General features: G+C 43.2%; 1 protein-coding gene across 1 annotated transcript in view; it reads left to right on the top strand.

Annotated features, from left to right (window-relative positions):
- Window positions 1-24,096, top strand: part of LOC124413306 (semaphorin-5B) — a 66,956-nt gene that overhangs the window by 25,643 nt on the left and 17,217 nt on the right. Inside the window, exons 2-3 of the mRNA XM_046893813.1 lie at window positions 2,060-2,180; window positions 20,535-20,631. Of these exons, the coding sequence (XP_046749769.1) occupies window positions 2,090-2,180; window positions 20,535-20,631 (188 nt within the window). The 5' untranslated portion in view covers window positions 2,060-2,089. The remainder of the gene's footprint in view (window positions 1-2,059; window positions 2,181-20,534; window positions 20,632-24,096) is intronic.

Genomic DNA, 24,096 nt, shown 5'->3' with positions numbered 1-24,096 from the left:
CTCGAGTTCCGCCCGCAGTTGCGGTTTCCTCTCGTGTGGACTCGATTCGTTAATCGTCTATGACAGTTTGCAATTCCCGCATCTCAAGTGTATATAGCGATATTACTTTGCGTGGTACAATTGATGAATCTGATGCGATTGATCAAAAGTTTCATTCCAGATAGTGACATTGCGAAATAGAATCTCGCGCATATCTTAATTCAGCAAATCATGGTCATCGGATTGCTTCTTCATAAACGAAACAGAGACTTTCATCAATCGTCACAGTCCTAGAAAAAGTAGAAACGATCAGTCTTTCCGATGTACAATTCAGTCGGTAGAACGAGCGGGTTGAAATCGCGAGGTGAAGCTGTGCGTCGGCCATTTTGTGTATCACAGAAGCTCAAAGTCGTTTGGATTTTCTACAATTTTAATGAATTCTCGTCATTGCTAGGATATTATAAAAGAATAATATACATCCGGTTCACTTATGACTACCTCGTACCTATAAACGTTTATAATTTAAGTTGAACGGGCTCCTAAGTAAGCTTATCGAAGGAGCGGATACGCTCAGCGTCCTTGGAGGTTAAGACTTGAATTCCGGATTGTTCGTAAGAGCGGCATTGTGGCGATTGACAAAGACGAATGTGCCAGTATAGTTCCCGGATCCCCAGACCTCCGTGATCCGTTAGACAACGGCATTCGCGGGTCCTGTTTTTGCGCGGTATCTATTATAGGTACATTACATTATACCCAAGCGGAGAGCAAGGACGGCCATTTTACGGGGAAACTTGATCCTCTTTTATACCCATCTTTGCACGGGGACAAAAGAGACAATCGGTGCCTCGTCGTCGACGTCGTCGTCGTTGTCGTCGTCGTCGTCGTCGTCGTCGTCGTCGCCTGTCGGCCTTTCGCGACTTCCCAGATAGCGTAGCTCCGTTAAGGCTTGGCGTTGATATAACGCTCATTGGCGACCATCCGCCGCAGGTCGTTGATCCTGCAGCACCGCGGTGCAGACTCGCCTAGCTTCGGCTAGACTCCGCGAATCGTTCTCTACTCCTTCCGCCTCGACTCTCATCGACACAACCTCGGGTCCATCCGACACTCTATCTTATCCTAGTGCCAGCCTCGTGGCTGAGCCTTGCTCTCAGTCAGCCACGTTTCGACGTACGCCAGATAATCAACCGCTACTGCAGGACGAATCTAGGGGGCGGCATGCACCGTCACGATTGCAAAAAACAAGCCTTGCACCTTCTGTTTGCCGATCTTGTCTGCTGCGCCTCTGTTTCCGGCGTTTTGATACAGAATCTGTAAGCGATCTTCGATTTAGATTTGATTTTTGTACATTCGAAATGTATTGGTCGCTACAAAACAAGGATTCTGATATTTTTTTCTTCTTCCTTGAAGAGAACGTTGCTAAAAATCGTTTACATAAAAAATTTGGCAATGCTTTTGCGGCATACGGTTTACGATAGTTGATGAAAAACAATAAAATAAAGTAAAAGGAAGTACTGCTCACCGTATATATCGGGATCTGGCCACTGTATGTATCGAATTGTAATCATGAATAGAATTTATCAGCTGATGTAATCACGCGTAGGTACCGCACGTATACGTTGGACTAAATCGATTGAATAAAACAAAAAAAAAAAAAAAAAAATTGAGAAAAACAAATTATTCGTACGGTATTATCAGTACGGACTTTGCCAAATCGACTGTTTTGATATTACGCGTGTCTAATATTAGACCACAGTTGTAGGCTTATAGTAAATTATAAGTGTGTATCATAATGTAAAAAAAATTCAACGTACAACTTATTGTATAATATGCGGCAATCGTTACACATTATTTATGAAAAGGAATATTGATAAGGCTGTTTTTAGCAATGCGGTCGCCTGCAGGTGTTATTTGGCTTACCAATTTGAAAGGAAAATAATCAAAGTGACGTAACGTAAATTGAGAGATAAAAAAATGTGTGGAAATGAGTGGACGTTGATTGCAAGTCATGATTATATTGGATACTTCTCGCTTTATTCGCAAAAGCAAGCGAATTGAAAATTTTCTCATTTTCGTGTTTCAGGGATCGAAGACGGAGCACAGCTTTAACACCATGGAAGGAACGGGTCGCTTGTTGTTGGTCCTGCTGCAGTTTTTGGTGTCAGCGATGACTACCCAGGACTTTCGACACATCGCCTACGAAGGTAAGGAGACACGTAGACGTATAATAATTGAGATGCGGAAAATGCGTATAGCTTCGTGTTCAGTCTTCCAAGCTGAGATAAGACAGTTTTCGCTGCGGATGCTGCGTGCACGTAGAGAAGCAGTAATCTTATCGCGGCGTTCGCCGTGAACTTCGATTTAACGATTCGAACGCGCTGCTGCACCTCGTAAATTTTAATAGTCGTATTAATTAGGATTATCTTGACCACGACGATGTCGGCTACTCGATGCAAAGGCACCGCCCTACGTTATAACCTTCGATGTACGCGGGATTTACCCATATAATAATGCATCCTGCACTTCGATTCGTAAACTCTCTGCATCGGCGCCCGTTCAGCTTATGCATATTATGACCGCGGGCTGATTACACTATGCAAATCGCCTGCGGTAAGCCGGGATGCAAAAATATGAACCTCCTCCTGTCGGACGATCGTCGCTCAATCCGTTCCAACAAAATTCCGCTTTCACCGAGGGAATAATGAAATTCATTAACCGAATCATTCGACTCGCATTGATTTTATTCATCGCTTTTTGCATTTAGTCATATTTCTTTTCGCTGATTTTTATCTTTGTTTATTCATTTTAATACGGAAAAGTGTTTACTTTTGTTGTTTCTCTTTGAAAAATAAAAAAAATGTTTTTTCAACGAATTTTGAAAGAAACTATCTCATCATATTACGGATTATAAAATTGGGCGATTATTTGCAATCGCGTTATCATAATTTTTAATGGAGTTTCGCGACTTATCTAACTTCTTCGTCCATCTCGTCGATTAAGGCATGCACACCGTGCGTTCTCGATTATAAAATGTGACCACCGTTTATGGCACCTGGTTACCTTTTACGCTGTACCATATATAATTAAACGTGGGTATTTACTACACTTAAGTGCCAAGGCTGTCGGGCAATACTTTGAGCAGGAGAGACCGTGAACTGCATTACATGCTGCACGACTCTTGAATGTAATCTGTATTAATGCGGTAATTTTAGCTATGGTAAAACTGAAATATCCATATCGCTATGATTAACGAAACCTTGGATGCCGTGAGTTGAAATTTTATTGCGACTGATTTCATAATAATTATGTTTACTTTCTTTCGACTTAACAAAATCTTGTAAGATTACATAAAATTTCTCGCTAATTCTGGTTAAATCCTAATAAAATTCTGTCAATTATCGGAATTCAAGGAAGATTTTGGAGCAAGCTTTAAAGCGTCTTGAGAATCAATCATAATTTCCATGATTTAATAGCGAAAGATAGTTTTTCTCAAAGTGTTTGAAATTCGTACAACACAGTTCGAAGAGAAAAAGATTTTCATGCAAAATTCGAGTCAGATCTTTTTACCAAATTTTTTTTTTATCGACATTTGAACTGTAAAAATATCCAACTGTTTTACTGATATGTTTTGCTTAGAAGACGCGAACGTGGTTCGGAAGTTACGAAGGTTTTTGAAAGGGGCGAGGTATAAATTATCTCAACTGCACCTGAGATCGAGATTCGGAAGGGAGGGTAGTTGGAGAAGAACCGTTATTCCGTGGAGACCTTTGCGGAATATTCATGAGTGTAAAGTTTATATTCCGCATTGAGAATATTGAAATCAGTCGTCGTGAAGCCTGCACGAAACCGCGATGGCCGGTTCCTAGAGAGTGATTGTAAAAATCGGAAAGGTGTAACTTTACTACTTGTGGTGGTGAAAAATTCCTAGCTTCTCGCTCAAAGCCGCAGAAATTACACACGCATAAACATATATCTACGCGATGCATTTACGTCCGCGTTGTAAATCCTCGATGCTTAGCTGTAAATCATTCGTTTATTTACACGCTCTCGAACCATCCGCGTCTCATACACGGTCCGATTCCTGATCCCCGGGGTGTCCTGGTGCTCCGCACGATCTTCGACCTCCTTCTTCTACCCTCGATTTTATTATGCCAATCTCGACTGAATTCAGGCGAAATTCTTTGCCGCGTTTGCATGTTATTATAATCTGCTGCTGCTGTTCGAGTTTTATGAGATTTCAAAGAAACTTGAATCACGTTCATAAAAGAAAAAATAATTATTCAAATACGAAGCTGCTAAGTAATTAAGAAATTTATTTTATCGGATGATTTCATTTCGTTTTATGTTGAATGAATTTTCATTAAATTCAATCTAACGTTTCTGATAAAGACTGTTGAATAATTATCTATAAAACATTTATATTCGAATGAAATTTATTCGTTGTAATTAATTCATTCTAAAAAAAATTTTTCTAAACGTCTTTAAAATGATTTGAAATAAATTATGTGAGCTGATGGAAATTCAAATTATTCTATTTTTCACTTAAATACAAGACTAGGATTCGACTTACCTTCAAAATTCAAGATTTTATCGCGACTCAAAGATTCGGTTATTAACTAAAATTGTCGAAGTACAAGGATGATAAGAACTTTGTATAGTGCTTGAAAATTGCGAAAATCATAAAAAAAATACGAATAAAATGCACGGAAGAAGACGAAACGGCCGAATTTAATTTCGATATCGAGGAGAAACGTGATGCGATGCGGCTCGAAAGCGAAGACGCGAGTACCTTCAATACACGTGGGCAGTTGGCTAGCCCACGCTGCATTGTGTTTGCTTTTAAACAATCTCTCCTCTCCTCTCCTCCGCTTATGCGCCTATCAACACAAACATATTGTAGGTATATACATACACAACGTGCAGCACACGGCTGATGTTTATCTGTAGGATTAATCGATAGTGTGTAGCAAGATCTCTGAGAGCCTCCCACGAGGTGGAGGTGAGCTCAGTGCACACACCTATGTTACATGTGTATGGTACACCTATACATAGATGTGTAATTGCGCACGTGTTGCTTTATTGTCACAACGAAACTCAAAGTTCTCTCCGCGAGTGACAATGAATACAATTTTATTGTCTTTCTCACGAAAACCAGCAACTTTCTACTTCGTATTGTATTGTTGGTTATTCTTATTCACTCACATTCACCTTTTATTATTTAAATCTGATCAATCGAACAAAAAATAAAGTAAAAATTCAAATTTTTTTCATATAAAAATTCAATTCTCACGAGGAACTTAGGAAATTACTTTCTGGAGAAAAGGAATTATGAAATTTTTCAACACAACGTAAAAAAGCACACGATTTTATTACGTTACATTCATAATCGTTAAGATTCTAAATTTTTGAAAAAGTGACTACAATAGATTCTTGATTTGTTGTATTACTAGTTACTTGGACTTGAAAATTTCTTCTTCATCCGATAATTTGTTATGAACAATGAGAAATATTTTGGTCAAGACAGAATTTCCAGTCTCTGGTATTCCATGGGGAGAATCGCTGGTGTTCAGAAGGTGGGCGACTGCTTTGGCACGCGCCTACTGCAACCACGTGACGAGAAGATGGGTGGGTGGTTCGGCCTTACTTTGTGCCTTTTGGGCTCGGTCTCGTGGCATCAGCTCCTCGGTTCCCTGTTTTATCGTCGGTTGTTGTTCTTTTTCCTCTCTCTCTTCTTTTTTAATTCCAATCCTCCCCGTCTCCTTTTTCTTTCATTTACCACCTATCGCCCAATTTATTTGAGTTCACTCGCGTCTTATGGGTTCTGGGTTTATGGTGACTACGGAGACACACGTGGCGTTTTCACTCCGCGGGGGGAGATTTATATGGTAGCTTGTTGTGACATTCCTCGGTGGTTTCTTAATCACACCCCATTCATAACTCCCGCATGGTGAATCGCTATTAACTATCGCCCACGCGCCCTACGATCTTCCTTTCCGGGACCGCGAGATGCACGAAACGATGGACCTCGATCCCCTAGGAGCAATATCTCACGGGAAACTGCCGTTCCGTTCGGACAGGAACGAGGTGTTCATCCGATCAAGAGGGAACAACGTTGTTGGATCTCATTTCGGCCCCCTCTGGGCGAAATATCGATAATACGTTCTGAAGAAACGAAGACAGAGAGAAAGGAAGAGAGAGAAGAAGACATTCGAACTCAAAGATCGAATAAAATTACCGAATGAACGTGTTTAGGTCTGCCGTCGTTAAATTCTCTCACGAGGAATATCGGATCTCCTGGCATGCAGGTTTTCTCGAAAGGTCTGACAATGAGACAATTTTAACTACATATATAGATATTTAAAACGATGAGAAAGTTCGAGATGCTTTGAGAAAACATTTTTATACGCTTTTGATAAATTCTTCAATTTAATTCCGCATAATAATCGCGAAGTCGTAAGAATTTACATTGAAAAGAGACGAAGTCCAAGTTCGTAGGTGACGGGGTTATTGTATCGAGGCATTTTTCGAAAAAATCTGTATTTCGCAATAAAGTAAAACAGATGAATATTTCATATTCCTTAAACTGAAAAATAAATCGAAAAATCGTGTCCCTTCGATCCTCCGATCCTGTATATCCCGAAAGTCCTCGCATGGCGTAGACGTCGAATGAGAGGCGAGCACTCGGTGTAAGTTGGCGGGGATAAATACGGTGACGGTGTGGTTCTCCAATTATCTTAAAATTCGAGGCTTACCGAACTGGTCTCGTTACGCGTTGGCCAACTGGCCCAAGGGGCGGAGGAAGGCAGGACTCCTCGGGACCGAGGCCCTGCTATTAGTTACGTCACGAGCGTCTCGGTGGTTAAGGAGACCGGCCAAAATCGCCGAGTCATTCCATGACCCCGGAGTTGATGTGAACAGGTGTCTAAGCTCCGTGCCTCAATTACGAACCTAATACCTCCTGGCGGTAGATAAGTACGTACAGATCGGCACCTTCAGTGGTTCAACATGTCTCGTCTCCCCCCGTATTTTTCCACTCCATTTCACATTGCGTTTTCTTTTTCTTGTCATTGCATCGACGAGGAAGACAAAAATGGAAAAGAAACGATGCAAAATTTATTTGGTCGCGCGTAATTACCAGCGAAAATATTATCGATGATCACGACTGTGTCTGCACATACTATAATTATTATGTATACTGTATCCTGAATCGATTATATAGATTGGCAAAAAATAGATCGACGTTTCATTTATGGATGACTCTGTGAGCCGCGCAGCTGCAGCTGCAACCCAGTGTATCCGCATTTTTATTTTCCCGTGTGTTCTTATCTCTCCCGAAGAATCCCTGAGGTAGAAAACAAAACGTCGTCTCCTCGTCTCCTCGTCTCCTCGTCTTCTCGTCGAGTGCCGGGAGCCCGTGGTATATAAAATGAAGTTGCAGGGTCGTTAGCCGGGCAGAGCACGTAGGTATAGCTGCATAGCAGCGGGCCCCCGCAGCATGTCGATGATGCCCAGGGACGGGGACCGTGGGGCCCTTTTGTGTACTAAACTCGGGACGGCAGGCGAGTCCACTTGAGTTCACTTCACTTCACCTCCACTCTTCCAAGGAACGCCATAGAAGGCAGTCTTTAGTCTTTGAGCCACGGGGGCACGTCGAGCGTTGGTTCTGGGACTCCAGACGCGCAGTAAACTCGACTCGCAGCGCCTCTACGCCGACCGACGACGTGGAAAAGTAAAAAACTCAGTCCTCTCTTTATCTTTCTCTCACCATGTGAAAAGGAACTCGGAGTGCCTTATCGTTAGCTCCAAAGGTCGTACGCCACACACCCACACGAGCCCGTTCCTCATCCTCTATCGTTTTACAAACTGACGTGTGGAGGTACGTTCCAAGGTACGACCTCGAGAGACGGGAAGAACCTCCGAGAACTCAAACCGTTTCTCCTTGGGGTTTTTAGACCACGTTTAACAACTCGATTCCCTAATTACACCTTGTGCGTGCTTCAACGGTACCGTCTTCTAGGGCTGCTTGGCAATGCTTCACCTTCTTTCTCTCTTACTCGTTATGCGTATGTACTCTTTCGCAAAGTCTTCATCTGCATATGCCCGAAGAAATAACATACCTACTCAATGTTTCCCACCGATCAAAGTCGACATTGAATTATGTAACAGACGACCGGATCGGCTTGTCAAAATTCGCGCTGTCCGACCTATAAGATATGAATGACGTGATGAAGCTGATTCGAATCTAGTTTGCGGGACGTTGATGATGAATAACTTTTCTAGCCAGTACGAGAAGAGCGTAATCACACTCGTTCGCGGTTTGATACAAATCCGACGGGCTTCGCAGCAATAATTGGGGATAGAAGATGGGATATAGCTGTACATGTACGTACATTATATACCTATGTAGGTAGGTACGTAACATGCCTACGTATGCCAACAACATCCTGATCGTGTCGGTAATCAAAAACCCACGTTAAACCAACCGCGAACGGATGCAGAGTTTAATTATACATACCCGCGTAGACGAGGCAGCACTGGTTCAGGATAGTTTAGCCTGCAGCTAGGGTCGGTCTTGAGAATCCTCCAGAACCTACTCGATCGGATATAAAGTGCCGCAGATCTTGGACCGACACACGCCAACTCGAGCCATGAGCTGTTATGCCGGTGAATATATGCAGTCGGGATGAGAATTGAACGTTGCAGAGATCCAAGACGCATGTCAGGCTAAATATAAGTCCGGGCAGAAGTCCCTATGCACCAGTAGTCGGGTTGCAGATCTTTGAACATCTCTCTTTCTCTCTCACTCTCTCTCTGCACACTGAAAAACCTTCGTCGATTTCTTGCCGTGCACGTGGCGCGGATCTGCTCGGAGAATCTTTGATGCATAAGCTGCTTCTGTTTGAATATCGGTCCGATGATCCAACGCCGATTCTTGTCTTTACTATCCTCGTCCGGTTCTCTCTCAGCTGACCGACTCGCATCTTCCTCGGCTTTCGGTTATACCTGAACGCCGTGCAGACCCTCACGGAGATCCGCATCTCCAGCTCTGTCCTTCTCTTCTCGGAACGCAGCGGTTCTCAAAATTGCAATTTTCAACACCATGTGAAAAAAGATGAGGTTACAATATTTCTTCAAACGATTCTTCATCTCAGTCTTTGCAGAGGCTCAAACTACGGTGATGATTTTTTCAGGCGAATCAAGGGGATCTTGACTTACGTGCATATTCTAAATTTTCTTCCAATTTAATTGCAAACTAAACTACTCGTTGCGAAAACAAAATTTTGATCGACTTATTGCACCACGGTTCACTTTTTTTTTTGTAGTATCCGGTTATTATAATACTGATACTGTAGGATTAATAAAATTGCATTTAATTTCTCTGGAAACGATGTCCAAAATTATCTGTGAATGAAGGACGACTATTAGTCCTGCATAGGGTCTTTGTCTTCAGGGTAACAGAACAATGATATCCTGACATTTCTTACAGGAATGTCTACGTATCGTCTGAGTCCGGATATCTTGTATGATCTGTTCGATCGAAGGCCGTTCATCAGCGCATGTCGATCGGGATGTAATATAAGTCGTTATAAAAAAGTAATTGATTCTTTGTTCAGTCCAGCCTCGGACGTGCGTAAAGTCGGTTGCAGACTGTGAACCGAACGGTGAAACGGTATCGTACGCGTTATAATTGTTGCTACGGTAAAACTTGAACGGAAATTCTTTACCAGTTCGGAGTAATTGGAACGTCGAAAGAAATCGAAGAGGACGGATTTGAATATACGTGTAGCGGCTTCTCATGCGCGCGCCACAAACGATAACGATATTACGTCGAGCATAACAATCGCGGTCTGGAAGAAGAAGCGAGAACGAGAACGAGAGCGAGAAAGACAAAGAGAGGATGCTGGAGAAGGAGGGAGAGAGAAGAGGGACCGGTCGAAGATCATACTCATAAATTCAACGACAATGCACGCGAGTCCTGCGCCCATCGGAGAGGATCCAACGACCACCACAATGCCGCTAACAAGGCCCAACTTCGATCCTGATCGCCATTTGTCTCCTGAGCTCGGTGCGAGGGCGTCGAAAACGCACGTGGGCAGTGGCCAAGATCGTTAGTAATGTACCAACCAGCCTCTCTGATCCTCGCGGGCTGCGCAAAGTCGAAAGGAAAGGAAAGGAGAGGAAAGGAAAGGAAAGAGTTCCTCCCCCTCAACCTGGGGGAACCTCGTACGCTCTCTGCCTCGGTTTCTTATTCATCCCTCGCTTCATTTCGATCAAGATCAAGCGTCATGCTAATTCGGAAGGCAGAGAATTCACCAACACCACCTCGTGGCTGCTCCTTGACGATTCTCAGTGGAACTATGTACCTACTCCTGCCGGCGAGGCAGATGAAGAAAATTTGATATCGGTGTGGTCAGTGAACTGCAGCATCTGCACTGTCTTTTTGCCATGCACGTGATGCCGTTTCTGAAACCCAGATGCTGACAGCGTCAGCAATTCTACAACGAACCTCGCGCTCTGTTTAACTAACCTGCACTGCGCACTGCCCTCGGCTAATTACCGCACTTAATTAATTACTTTGCGATATGTCCGTCAGTTGTCCTGCTGCTGCTGCTGCTGCTGATGCTGATGCTGATGTAGAGCTCCGTGTTTGTCGCTCGAGTCTTTGGAGGAACCTGGATATACAAGCTGGGAAATAGAGAAAAAAATAGAATGGGACTGATTTGAAACGAGGATAAAATACAAACGTGATGATCGATTTTCGAAAACTTTTTTTTATCGACGAAATGGAGGAACGTATCTTTCATTTCGCGTTTGAAAATATAGAACATCGTTATTTGTTGTTGAAATACACGCTTTTGAAAAAGAAATTTGAAAATCTCGTTGGGAAACTGAATGAAATTGAGATCAAAGAATTTTAGCCCGATATTTTATTCTGAAATTTTTATTTGATGATTAATACTGGCATTTTAGAAATTGTTTAAAATTTTCCCAATGTTTCGTGACGATAACTTTACAAACTTCAATCTCATTTCTGACAATATAAGTAACCGTAAGTGGTGCATACAGTGGAATTCCACTCCCCATTTTCGTTTTTGCGTTGATCATATCGACTATTAGTAAAGTTTGAAATATTAAAAAATCAACGAAATAAATGAAAAGCACAGTGTTCTAAATTTTTTTTAAATCATTTGAACCATAATGAATTAGTCCTTGAATCGTAATTTGAGATCGAAATTACGTTGAACATTCTTTAATATTAATTTTATACACTCTTCCAACAACTTTTCCAATATCCGATTTTCAAGAACGTATGTCTCAGCAGCAAATAAATATCTTTCAAATTTTCAAACGCGACACGAAAGATTCATTCTCATAGTTTCAAGCAAAATAAAGTTTCCGGAAATCAGTCAACGCTTTCGGATTTTATTCACGTTTCAAATCACTTCCATTTTTCTTTTTTTGTTTTCTTTTCTTTTTGGTCTACCCTGTATTGAGTCTTGGAAACGCTAACGAAACCACTTCTGGACACCCTAATGTCCATCATTATCTCTGCTCTTTATCGTCTTCCTTATTCTTCATTCTTCTTCTTCTTCTTCTTCTTCTTATTCTCCTTCTTCTCCTCGTTCTTCTTATGGCTGGATTAAAGGAACCGCAGGGGTCCTTCAGGATCGGACAATCGGTAACCAGCTTACCGAACGCCTCTTGTAACGATTACACGTTCGATTATGCGCCTTTTAATCGACGCTCTTCTTCGACCGTTGACCAATGGTTATATTAAGTTGTAGGTACATCAACGCGACCAAGATTATACGCGAGCTGAATGCCTCTGGAAAGTTTTAACTTTTCGACACAATGTGTAATAATAAAATGTTAACTGGGGCGACACGAGCGCAAGAACCTCGCCGCTATCTGGTATTCGCACATCGATCAATTTCAGGGGTTTAAACGGGGCAAAAACCATGGAACCGAAAATCATACGGACCAGAAACAATCGATTTTACATCGTCTACGGTACTGTGCGATACATATATATATATCTAGAAATTCCAACGAAGTTCGTCTATTACATTTATTACGTGAACACTATCGGTACCGGTAAATCGGTAAGAAGAAAGAAAAAACTCGAGGCGGAACATTCTGCCAGGGATTGTGAAGCGAGGCTGTCGACCGTGCGAGAAAAAAGGAAAAGAAATAAGAAGAATGAAAGAAACAAAAACGTCAGACCAACTCGAGGCATAGATTCCGCGTGCCAATTTGCTTGCGCGCGTTCTTGCGACCATTTTTGGCCATGATACAGCGAGACATCCGGGTGCTTAGAATTCTTTCTTGCATGTGAATTACGTCCCCTCTTGACCTATCTCTCATCCCATTTCTTCCTCGGTCAGATCTCCCGTCGGATAACGAATCCAATTAAACCGATGCCTCGGATTATAGAGAGTGCAGATCTCCGGGGAAATTTCGCTTCCCTGTTACGGAGGTGAATTTACGCCGCAACAGTTATTACTTGATTTACATCAGTAGCCAAAGTGCTTTACACATAGGTACCTGCAAGTAGCACGCGAGTCCGACACTGCAGTGATTTTGTTGATTTTCAAATTGGTTCCCGAGATAGTGATAAGAAAGGAATTTCTCGAGTCTTCTCAATCTTATCAAATTATTACATACGTATACTCTCGACTGTTTCCGTACTATCAAGATCGATGCTATCACCTTTCAAGCGTGACACAGTTTCGAGTAAAAACTGTCGGAACACTCTATCGCAAAGCATAATCAGATCAGGACACGATTAAGGGTCAGTCGCCGTTTCCGAAAGGTGGAGAATATCGCTGAAGTAGTTTTTCATACGCGTTCCTTTTTCTCATCTTACTTTTTCATAGTCAACGATCGATGCGAGATTCTTACTCTCACATCCTCGAGGAGGGAAGATTCATGTTGTACTTGTGTCCAGGACAGCGATGGGCGCGTGAGAAAATGAGAAAAGTATCTGCGATGCAAAAAAAAAAAAAAAATGTAAAGGACCATCAACCGCACGCCCATTACTGTCACGCACGTATTATGCACATCTCTCGTGGAGCCCGGAGGCTGTTATACACGTACCGAGTTATATACAGGTATATACCTACCTCTATATGTTGTATAAATTCATCTCGATTATTATCTTACGAAAGATGATTATATATTTTCCATACTACGCGCGGTATAATAATACAATACAATCGTATAACGTAGTACGTGTATTGCGTTCTGCAGGAGGTAGCAAAGCGGTAATTTAAATCGTTCAAAGAGTTGCACTGCTGCACGTATTACAAAGTGACGATAGATCCTCGTAAATGTTATTACCATTTCATGCTTCCAATATGTCATTTGCGTTGTAAAGAGAGTAAAAAATTTCAGTAGCGAGAAGTTCATCTTTCACTATTCAAACACGCGATCGATCTGAACGAAGTCGGTGATCTGTTACACTTGTAACGTATCGGATGTACCAGTTCTTCACTCTCGTTTCTACGATCTACGCTGATCGCGCGGATCAATGACCGAGATATTTTTCTTTTACTGCTAACAGCTTCCTCTTTTTTTTCCTTTTAATCATCCCTCGTTACTCTATGGACTGCAGAACCATTGGCGCGATGGCCCGGGGAGCGAGATCGTTGCATCGGTAATTAGACCAGATTAACGTTAACTGCTCGTGCTTCTCGCCCGCGCTCTAGATCAAATCTGAGAACGATCGAATGTCGAGAGTTACAATATACGAAAAAATGACGGCTCGAGGGCTTTGAACCTGCGACACAAGGACATCTCGCTGCAGCTCAACAGTCCACCGTTTCTTATCCCGATCGTATCGTCCGATCGGAGACCATCGATGCGGAATCGCGGTAAAAACTATCGGTTGACAATGCGCGAGGTCAGCCTGCGAGAACCGGCCCATGGCTCTCTCTCTCTCTCTCTCTCTCCCTCTCTCTCGTTCTCTCTCTCTTTCTCTTTTTCTTTTTCTGCACGGAGATGGATAAACTCACCCCACCGTGAGACCAATGAGGCTGCGTTGCTTCACGTACTCGGAGATCGCGGAGAAGCGGCTTTTCTGCCTCTGCTTTTGGACTCGCGGTCGGTAGGATCGAGCGAACGTCGCCGCTTCTTCGCAATGCATCGCCTGCAACGCGACACGCGTTCCGGGAACTTGAATGGCATTTTCTTCACGGGGGGAACACGCGTGTAGCCTCCTCGACTGACGATCAATTTAATTCAATGAGCATTCCGTTTTTTTCCCTCCTCGCTCCCTCTCTTCTACTTCATTCCACCCTGTCTTTATTTTTCGCTATAGCCACCGGCGGATCATACATTTATCTATATATGTATTTTTTTTTTTTTTTCTAATTTGCTACAGCCGAATTAATATACTTCTTCATTTTCGTTGAATCCACACTTCAAATCGTATTATATGTTGCGGACAAGCATTGCGATAGATTTGGTGGAATCCATGGATTATACAGATCAAAACTACGAATTGATTCGAATCCATCCAAAGTACGTGACGACGATTTGACCTACAGACAGTAATTTTAACAGTTTGTACCATTTGAAATTTTTCCGACCATCCCCTCATCGGGTTAATGAGATTGAATGTACTAGTGGACCATTTAAACTTGGACCATTCGGACTCTTTAACACCGCATCCGACTCAGTTTCTTCGGGATTCATCAGCCTATTATCGTGATCCGAAGCTTGTGTACGAAGGTATAAGAACAATTTTGTTCTTCACGTCGGCATCGCGGTTACGAAATACTTCGTGCCTTAAGCTGGGTCCAAGACTAAGAGGATTATATCTCGAGCTTGATCTTCCACGGTTATACACATAAGACACCATCGCACAAGCAAAACTCTTTCGCAAGCGTATAGTGTAACAGCTGATAGATGTAGGTGGTGTTTTAACCTGTCTCTACCGCCCGCATACCTCACACCACGTGAGCTTCTCGTATCCGTGTATCATACAATCATACATACTTCGGATGGACACTGTCATCCGTGTATGTCGCATGCGGTAAAAGATGCAGAGTCCGTGCCCGTGCGGTGTGTGGATCGTAGATACACGGCCGTGCGACAGAGAGCACGATTATCTGAGCCTCTAATCGCGCGTATATATCGATGAGCAGGTATAACCTCGTGCATCGATCCACGCCTCATTAGGCACTCGATGATCAGGCTAATCGTTACATTCTTGCAATTAGACGCGTCCGATGATCGTAACGACTTTTTATCACTTTCCTCATATAAATCGGATCTCATTCGTGTCTTGTGAAGAGGTGAAAATTTCCTCGTCAACATGATTTAATACCATGTGAAAAGGATCGGGGTATATACATGTAGGTATAGGTATAGGTAGAGACGGGATCGCGGAAGAGGTGTAATGAATGGTTTTACGACGCACTTCATAACCGCACGTTCTCTGCAAGGCTTCGGCTTCGGATCCTTGGTCCTCGGCCTGGCGCTGCGTCCTTTGACTGCCGACCCCCTGTGCCAAGGTGGTCCGGGGATGAGGAAACCCCGCTGAGTCTCGGCCCCCGGCGGCATTACTCGCCTATCAATCTCCCCGGGGCGGCTGCCGGGCGGTGGAACGTCGTCGTCGTCGTCGTCGTCGTCGTCGTCGTCCTCGTCGTCCTCGTCGGCAAGTCGCGCGTTCCTCTTCCTCTTCGTTCTTCTCGACGATCCTTCGCCGCGCAGCAGGTTATGCTAAGTCGCCCCCTCGTCGTCGCTACCGACTTCTGCAGAATCGCTTTCGAATAAAAAGATCCCCGCTTCGTGGTAAGAGCAAGAGAAACGCCGACGGATGGACCGCTAGGATACGATTCGCGTGTACTGCACCGCGGCTTATAAAGGAGATCCTCTCCCTCTCCTTCCTCTTCCTCCCTATCGCCCCAAGCTGAGGAGTAAGAAGACTGCAAGTCCTCGGCCTCCGGGGGAGGATGAAGAGTCGGTTAGAATCGGACGCAGAAGGAGATCATGAGCGGGAATGCTGAAATGCAATTGCGGCATGCACCAAGGTGATCTCCGTCGCCTCGGCCTTGCCGGCGCCGTCGAGGCGACGCACTCGATGAGAGTCTCCACGAAGAATCGGTTTCGATACCGTCGATCTCCTTTATCGTTCCTCTTGTGATCCTCGTCTTGTCTTCATTCCGCTAGTCAACGAGTCGATTCAATTCCAACTTCTTGTGTATACGTACCTACCTACCTTGTACCCCCCAACCGTGAAGCAGCGGATCGTTAGCGGCCGCATTCCGCAGACCTGTGCCCAATGGCTACCGGTATTATAGACCTTCTTCTGTTCCTTATGATACACGGAAATAAATCAATCGCGATTCAATTACACCACCGCGATTGCAACCCTCTATTTACTAGACGCTCGTCTTAATGATCATCCATCGGTGTAATCTCGGATAGTGGAAATGTAGTTCGAGGTGTGAGGTAGTAAAAAGAGACTCTCTGGACTTTACCGGAAATAAATTCATCACAGCAAAGAGACTGGATTTGTATACTAGAAAGTGCAACTTGCTCGTGTGCCGATTCGGAGAAAATTGTATTCTCTTCTCTTTTGGAATTAAGTTTACACTTCCGTATTATTTTACGGTACGAATGTTCTACTTCGTTGGCGGTTTTTTACCCAGTTCAGCGTCTTGGAAATCGAACCGTAGAAATACTCGAGACGTTGATTCTGGGTATTGCATAATTGGACCTGATCGCAGGAAACTGAGTAACGCAAAGCTTCCGTCCATAGTACGTTTGATTATTATCAACGGTTACTATCGCTGGTAGATGCGTCAGCTGAAGCTATCATATCTCCTTGTAGGTATCCAATATCTTCTTGCCCAGTGCTTGCAGATCTTCGTAACGTTGATACTGCAACCATTTTGTGTACCTACGGTTATTCACTGCTGATTCGACGGATCGTGTGCTCACTTCAGGCTTTCGTCTTGAGTTTTAACCTGGATCTTGTTTCGTATAACCGAAAGCCTGAAGCTGAAACGTACTTGATGGATTGTTCTAATCGCAGGACGTCTAAGGAAGGGTGTGACAGATTTCTCTATCATCTCGCGGTATTTATATGTATATATATGCGTACCCGCTGCGTGACTTAATTAATAACTGTAAGATTTCATAATTAATACACGATTCGATCCATCTAAGACTTTTATCTCGATGGAATTTACGCTCGTCAAGACGATAAGGTCCAACCAATGCTGCGGCACGGCACGCGGTTGATTAAATTATAAAAAACATGCCCCGGCGAAGGTTGAGAGATACCTCGACTCCTACCTAGACGGAGTCTCCTGTCAAAATCAGTCTTCTCACTCCAGATGTCTTCGACCAAGGGAATTCCAGGACGTCGTAGAGACCATCGGATCTAACATCGAAGAAACCATTTCACCTCGAGAATACCGAGGGCTGCCTTTTTCCAGAAAGTGGCTTCATCACCAACCACCTTAACTTCACTGCCGTTTACGACTTGGGAAATAAACAAATCCGGGACACCAAGTAATTGAAGATTCCTCTATCTCGGTTAAATTAATGATACTTATTATTGAAGATCTAGGTGCGATAATTGGAACCCTCTCTCTCTCTCTCTCTCTCTCTCTCTCTGCGAGTTATTAATGCACACCTATGAACGTACGAGTCGATGTGTGGATCCGTGAGCCGAGTAGAGTGAAGCCGAGCGTTTATGGTGGAGCGTCTATCAGCCGACCTGCCCTATCTTCGTTCTAGGAAGCCTTAGCGAGAGATTAGACGTGCCCCCGATACGAGATCCCTTCGACGATCCGTCAGACGTCTACGTGTACGTTGTGTAAACAACGCTGGTCTTTATCTGACTGTTATACCTAGTTGCAGCCGCGGTAGATATCCACTGCCTACTTTGTTAAGCTAGACATCCAGGATTCATCAGTTTTCACTCTGTTTATCTTCCCTGATCAAACTCTTCCCACTTTGGGTTCAAAGAACGTCGGAAGCTTCCCAGCTTCGTCGACTGCGTCAAGGTCTTCGGGCTTCGTTAAAATAAGAAAAAGAAAGAAAAAGAAAACCCCATAAAGACCTCTCCCACACTATGGGCTCCCAATGAAGGTAAGCTGAGGAACCCAATTAGGATTGGTCGTAAACGTTGCAGAAGTTGACAACTCGGGTTTAATTTTCTTTTTCTCTTCTCTCTTGCTCGTTTCTTGTCTCTTTTTCTTCACGCGAGAACTGAAATTGCGACGAGTTCCCTTGTGTGGGTAACCCTTTAGTACACCTATGGCGATACAGCTATCTATAACACAAGCTGCAGAAAGATGCAGCCCACCCACGTTGATCACTCCGATGTGTACGTACGTATGTACGTGCATAATAGAAGCAAAGGATGCATAATAACAGTTGGTCCTCGCGCCAAGGTTCCTCTGAGTGTATGCTGTACACGCAACTGGTGACTATTTACCTCACAACCGAAGTTCACTCATGTATGTACCTGTAAACTTGTGTGTAGTGGCGGTGTATTTATGTCGCTGCGTTTTCGAGTAGGTACACTCGAACCGGGTATTCGAACGAGTGCATGTAAGGCAATTATCCGTATTAACATAGCAGACCCGGTGGTCCTTGGGGTCCTGCTGCCTGCGCCATTTTGCCGTCCCAAGACAGTGCTGCCCTCATCCACTTGCCCACGTCGCCTTATTTTCGCACGCATCGCACGGACAAGCGTAAAGTAATCTTACGGTCGCCGAATGGAGGGAGAAGCGTGTCTTCATTCAGTAGTTTTTTTAATATCTCTTTCATCGAGTTTGGACACTCGTTTTATAATAATACTGTTGAGAAGAAAAGGAGCAAATGGTTTAAGAGCGGGTTTCTGGATCTTGAAGAGGTTGAAAGGACGATGAGCGCTAAGCGCCTGAAGGATTAACCGAAGCCCGTTCCCCGAAGTGCAGATTCCATATCCCAGTGCTGCTGAAATTGGAATAAATGCAGCTGCACCGCGATGCCAATTTAAAGTCAATTTCAGATAGAACCTCGTAACAAGGTCCGAGCTCAGATAAGAAGGAGGAAAAGGAGGAGGAGGGAAGAAATTGCAATTCCATGAGAAATTCAAACTTCTGCATCGTGATGATGATATTGAAATCTGCGAATGCAGTATACAGCTGCCGGAATTGGATGTGGCGATGCGTGTAATGATTTGAATGAGATGGTCTGGCTCCCCTGCATACGTTCGCGATGCATATGCCGCATGCATTTATCCTGCTGCAGTGCTACAGCGCGAGAGAATAGCATGTATCGACGAATCTTGAGAGACGGGATCGCTATCGCTTCACTACCTACCTCAGGCTTCAAAACCTTTTCTAAACCAGCCAGTATAAGACCTCGGACCTTCTCGACTTCTCGTTAGCGAATGTAAGTATTATATATATATATATATATATATATATATGCTATCTGCGGAGGCGTGCACCGTGTCGCAAACGCGTGTGCGTCGTTTCTGCGGCTGGACATTCGCACGCGTCGGTGCGTGCGGCCAAGGCGAAGGCCGTTTTGCTCACCTATGGTTGACCGGCTATCTTCTCTTTGGTTCCTACATCTCCATGCCGCCCTGTCTACTCGAAGACCGCGTCGTAAAAGTTGACCGCTTGATCGTTATCCAGCCTCTTCCATTCGCCATCTTATCGCGTTTGTTATTCTCCTTTCGCTTCTTCTTCTTCTTCTTCTTCTTCTTCTACTCCTTCTTCTTCTTCTCCGCTGCGCGCAGAAGTTCTAACTGCTAGGTATTGTAATTAGCAGAGTTGAGATAACGAACCGGATTACCACTTAACTCGGCACTGAGCCACAGGAATTAAACCATTTAAGCTCACGAAGATCGTTGATTACCACCTTCTGAACCATCCTCACGATATCGTATTATATTACATATACCATATATAGGTGACGATGATGACCATCCTTTCGAACCGACTACATACTCGTATATGTATACCTATATATGTTTAGGTGCCGAAAACGACCAGCCGAGTTCAGTCGAGGTCAAGGTACGCGGAGGTCCTTCGCTCGAGCAAACCAAACCTTGGGTGGTCCTCTTCGAGTTCAAAACGACCACGCTTTTCTTTTTGTGAACACCCCCGTGATCGATATCGATCATTTTCGATGCGGAAAAGCGTTTTTTCCCATCAATGTTCCGGCAAAATCCGTTCGCCCGTAAACTCAGCATTGCGGTCGCAACGTATGTACATTCATTCAAAGCGGATGCTGCCATGGCGTTAAAATCGTAAATCCATACGTGTAACTGCCGAAACGTGAGGGCGATAATACCGCGGCTGTTTAGCGGCTAGAATAGTCGGTTGTGTACATTTCGGAGCTTTTTGCTTTGGCGACTAGACACGTACCTACCTTCGGTGGGTAGAGGAGGTACCTTTCTATATCTACTTGTTGTGGGAAACGAGTGTCCGTTATAATCACCCGCGTGTACGTGTGTGTATATGTATATCAGGTCTGCGTATTTTACTATGTACGTGAAATATAATTTAACGCAAGGCTTTTTATTTTATACTTCCTTACAGATCTCGCTGACAGCAATCTATTCCAGATGAATGGCGTTACCTCTTTTTCTCAGCTACTATTCGACGTCGCCAGGCAACAGGTCTTCGTCGGTGCTCGGTAAGTCTTGATAATATTCATATTTTTACACTAAATCAACTCGGGATAGGTTGAAGGGAAAGAAAAAGCAACACAATGAATCACGTGCCGCGTGATGTAAGTACTTTCTGTGCATTCACTTGTTCTCTTCTTTATCACTCGTCGGTAATCTTTATCGTTGGAATATCTTCTTAAAGAATATATAAACTGAAAATTGTTCGAGTTATACTACGGTGGTGGGGATAAAAAAATTTACGGTTTTTTTTTGTTACAACTATTATCATTATTATTATTATTATCATACCGCTAGTTTGTGGTTATAATTTATCCAAGAATTTTTTACGCCCTTCCACTGCTCCCTGCACAATTTCCCTACGACTCGGGATCGTACTAGTATGCAAACGTGTTTCTTCACGGCGCATAGACTTCGGGTGTCTCATAAATACTCCTCGTTATCGGAGCGCTGGATTACATATACATACACACACGATTTCGAACGGTGTATGTGTGACATACCGCGACGCTTTCATGCTCGGCTTCTGGACGTTATTTTACATATGTATGTGCGTCGGGCGAAGCAGCCCCTTAAAGTCACTCGATTCTTTTTTCTAATCTCAGAATAGATTCCCGGTAATTGGCCGGCTCCGTCTCCTTTATACGCAAACGTTCCTTGCCTCTCTTCGCAGGATATAACGTTGTGGGCAACACGCGTTCTCCGATACCAAAAACGCTCGCCAACCTCGGCCGGTTATTATATTCGTACAATTACACGTACGTACGATCGGGTTTCAGACACAACACAACAATTATGTTCGCAAAACACTCTCGCCTCAACACTTTGCTATAAAACGGGCCAAATATCAGGCTCTCGAATTTACATTATATTTCGCTTGTAAATTTCAGGCTCCAAAGTTCTCGAGGGGCTAAAATTTCCTCATTACGATAAAAATTAGCTATAACTATCTGACCGGACGGTAAAAAAATTCTAATGATTCCTGTTGCGAGGTTGGGAAAATTTTTAAACCATCCAAGCAGGAGCGTAAAAAAATAAACTTGACACTAATGCTACTTTATTTCTTTGAAATATGCACAGATAAAATTCGTTCCGACTCAAGTGCGGAAAACATTAGATCAACATTCGAACACATTACTGATCAATGTATGTACATATATCGTACGGTGGTCTGTTGGATAAAAATGGATCTCCGGCACTTGAGTAGCTATATGACGATTAATAATTTAAGAAACTTCAATTCTCCTGCAGATGGTTTAAACGATCTTCTATGCCATAAATAGCGATTATACTGTTACACTACGATCGTTGAATATAACGATGATCGGAATATCTTCGTGGGTAAAATACACAAATTTACGTCGCTCGAGGGAAGAGATGTAATTTGAAGAACGCGAAGCTCATTCTGTAATAATACAACATCGTGTCTCGAAATGTTGGTAAATCTATCCTAAAGAGAATAAAAAAAAAAAAAACAACAAAATTCAGATCGTTTTACGATGAAAAGAGAAAAAGAAAAGAAGAAACAGAAAAAACGTAAGGCTCGTTCTCCGGATGAAATTTCAATTCCTTACTTATCGGAAGAGGGAAGAAAAGAAAAGAAAAGAAAAGAAAAGAAAAGAACAAAATTTTAGGCATAAGGAACTCATAAAGACGCAGCAAAGTCCGAGGAAAAATATACACGTATAGGTTAGGTATAAGCATACATAGACTGCAGATTGTAAAATCGGCGCCGGACGGCTGCGGGCAACGTTTTACGTAATTAACCAAATCCCGCGCAGCATCTCGGCACGGATTGCCCAAGATAAGCGCTGCGTCGAGTTCTTGGGCCGGCATGGCATTCGCGGCAAAGAAGGTCTCCGTTTTCAGCGTGCGCTGCACGCGGCGATTACGTGTGGGTGGTGAGACGCGTGCCTCTCGCCTCTCGCCTCTCGCCTTCTCCGCCTCTCGTCATCGGGGAAAAGGAAAGGGAAGATACGCGAGCCGGTCGCGGCCGGGAGAAAGAAAAGGAAGGACCCGGGAGATCCAGGAGACTCGCGCACTCATCCGCGGCTCCACGTTTCACCGGAGATTGTAAAATCTCCGCGTGCGGCTACCATCGAAACTTAACTCGCGAGGAACGCGCCCTCGACGGCATTATAACGGCCGTAAACTCGCACCCACGCGCAGGGCCTCATTAGGCCCCGAAGGAACTACGGCCCTTTACCGTAAAACGTTGCGCAAAAATTATTACCGACGACCGTTAGGACGCCTTTTAGTCTTTCCTCTTCTTCCGCAGCTCATTGGCAAACTTATAATTAACCCTGACGATACGAAGTTGCAATATTTTATTATGCCTGTGCGATTTAAACTTTCTGCAAAGGTTTCAATTTCTTAACGGTAAGGTGGTAGGGAAATTAGTTTTCAACTTAACTTTGAACGTTGGCTGATTTTATTTTTACATATATGTATATACTTGCGGTGAGGGATGAAAATTGAGGAGGTTATTATCGGTTAATTGGATAATATAAAACAACACTTTTTGGTGATTTGATTGGTACAAGATTTTAATAGCACATAGCACAAAGTACAAAAAAACATTATTCAAAATTTAAGCTTCGTAATTTCATTCGTAGTTTAATGTTTATGTCTGATATACTTGTTCCATTTTTTCCCAACTATGAGTCTACTGTTTTCCTTAGAATACTAGTTTTTCTCCCATATTTTCCAACGCCGAATCTTATTGCAATGGTCGATTGAATATTACTGTATGTTGATTTTAATCAGTCTCGATGTAATCTCGAAAAATCGACTATTCAACTATACTAACGTTCTGAGAAAATTGTATTGGTGACATTTCTAGAGAACGAATTTCTGGATAAAATGAGCCAATGGAGATTGAAATTAAACGAACATACTACATCCTTTACCAGTACAGAGTGATCTGAAATGAAAACTCGATATCTGATATCTCGTCTTTCTAATTGTAGTATTTCTATATCTTACAATTTTAAGAAAATCATTAAGGCTTCCGACGATACAGATCTGATAAATCTCGTCAACATACGACAATCCCGTATAAAAAATGAACGAAATACTACCGCATTATAACTCGCCTGAAACCTTTTCTAACATAACGGTGTCTGAATTTTACTTCAAGTTCTTATAACACAGTGTATAGTATAAGAAACACTCCTGCGAGGCGTATTCAATTTAATACATCCAACGATCGTTCCAGAGACGGTTATTCAGGTGAGACTTAAATAAAAATAAATAAACCAACTTAAAAAGGTTGAAAAAAAAAGAGAAAAAAAAAAATAAAAATAAAAATGGAGTCCCGGCACGGGTAGGACATAAAATTTCCACACTGCGCCAGGAGAGACAGAAAGACAGGCGATCGGTACCACGCAGGGTCGTTATCGGGCTGCAGATATATATATATATGTGTGGCAGGGGAAAACAACTTTTCGTTAAAGAAATCGAGGACGACGTGA

The sequence above is a fragment of the Diprion similis genome, chromosome 12 (assembly GCF_021155765.1).
Source record: "Diprion similis isolate iyDipSimi1 chromosome 12, iyDipSimi1.1, whole genome shotgun sequence".
In the NCBI taxonomy this organism is placed as follows: domain Eukaryota; kingdom Metazoa; phylum Arthropoda; class Insecta; order Hymenoptera; family Diprionidae; genus Diprion; species Diprion similis.
Note: the sequence above shows the minus strand (reverse complement) of the source record. Positions and strands in the feature narration are given on the sequence as shown.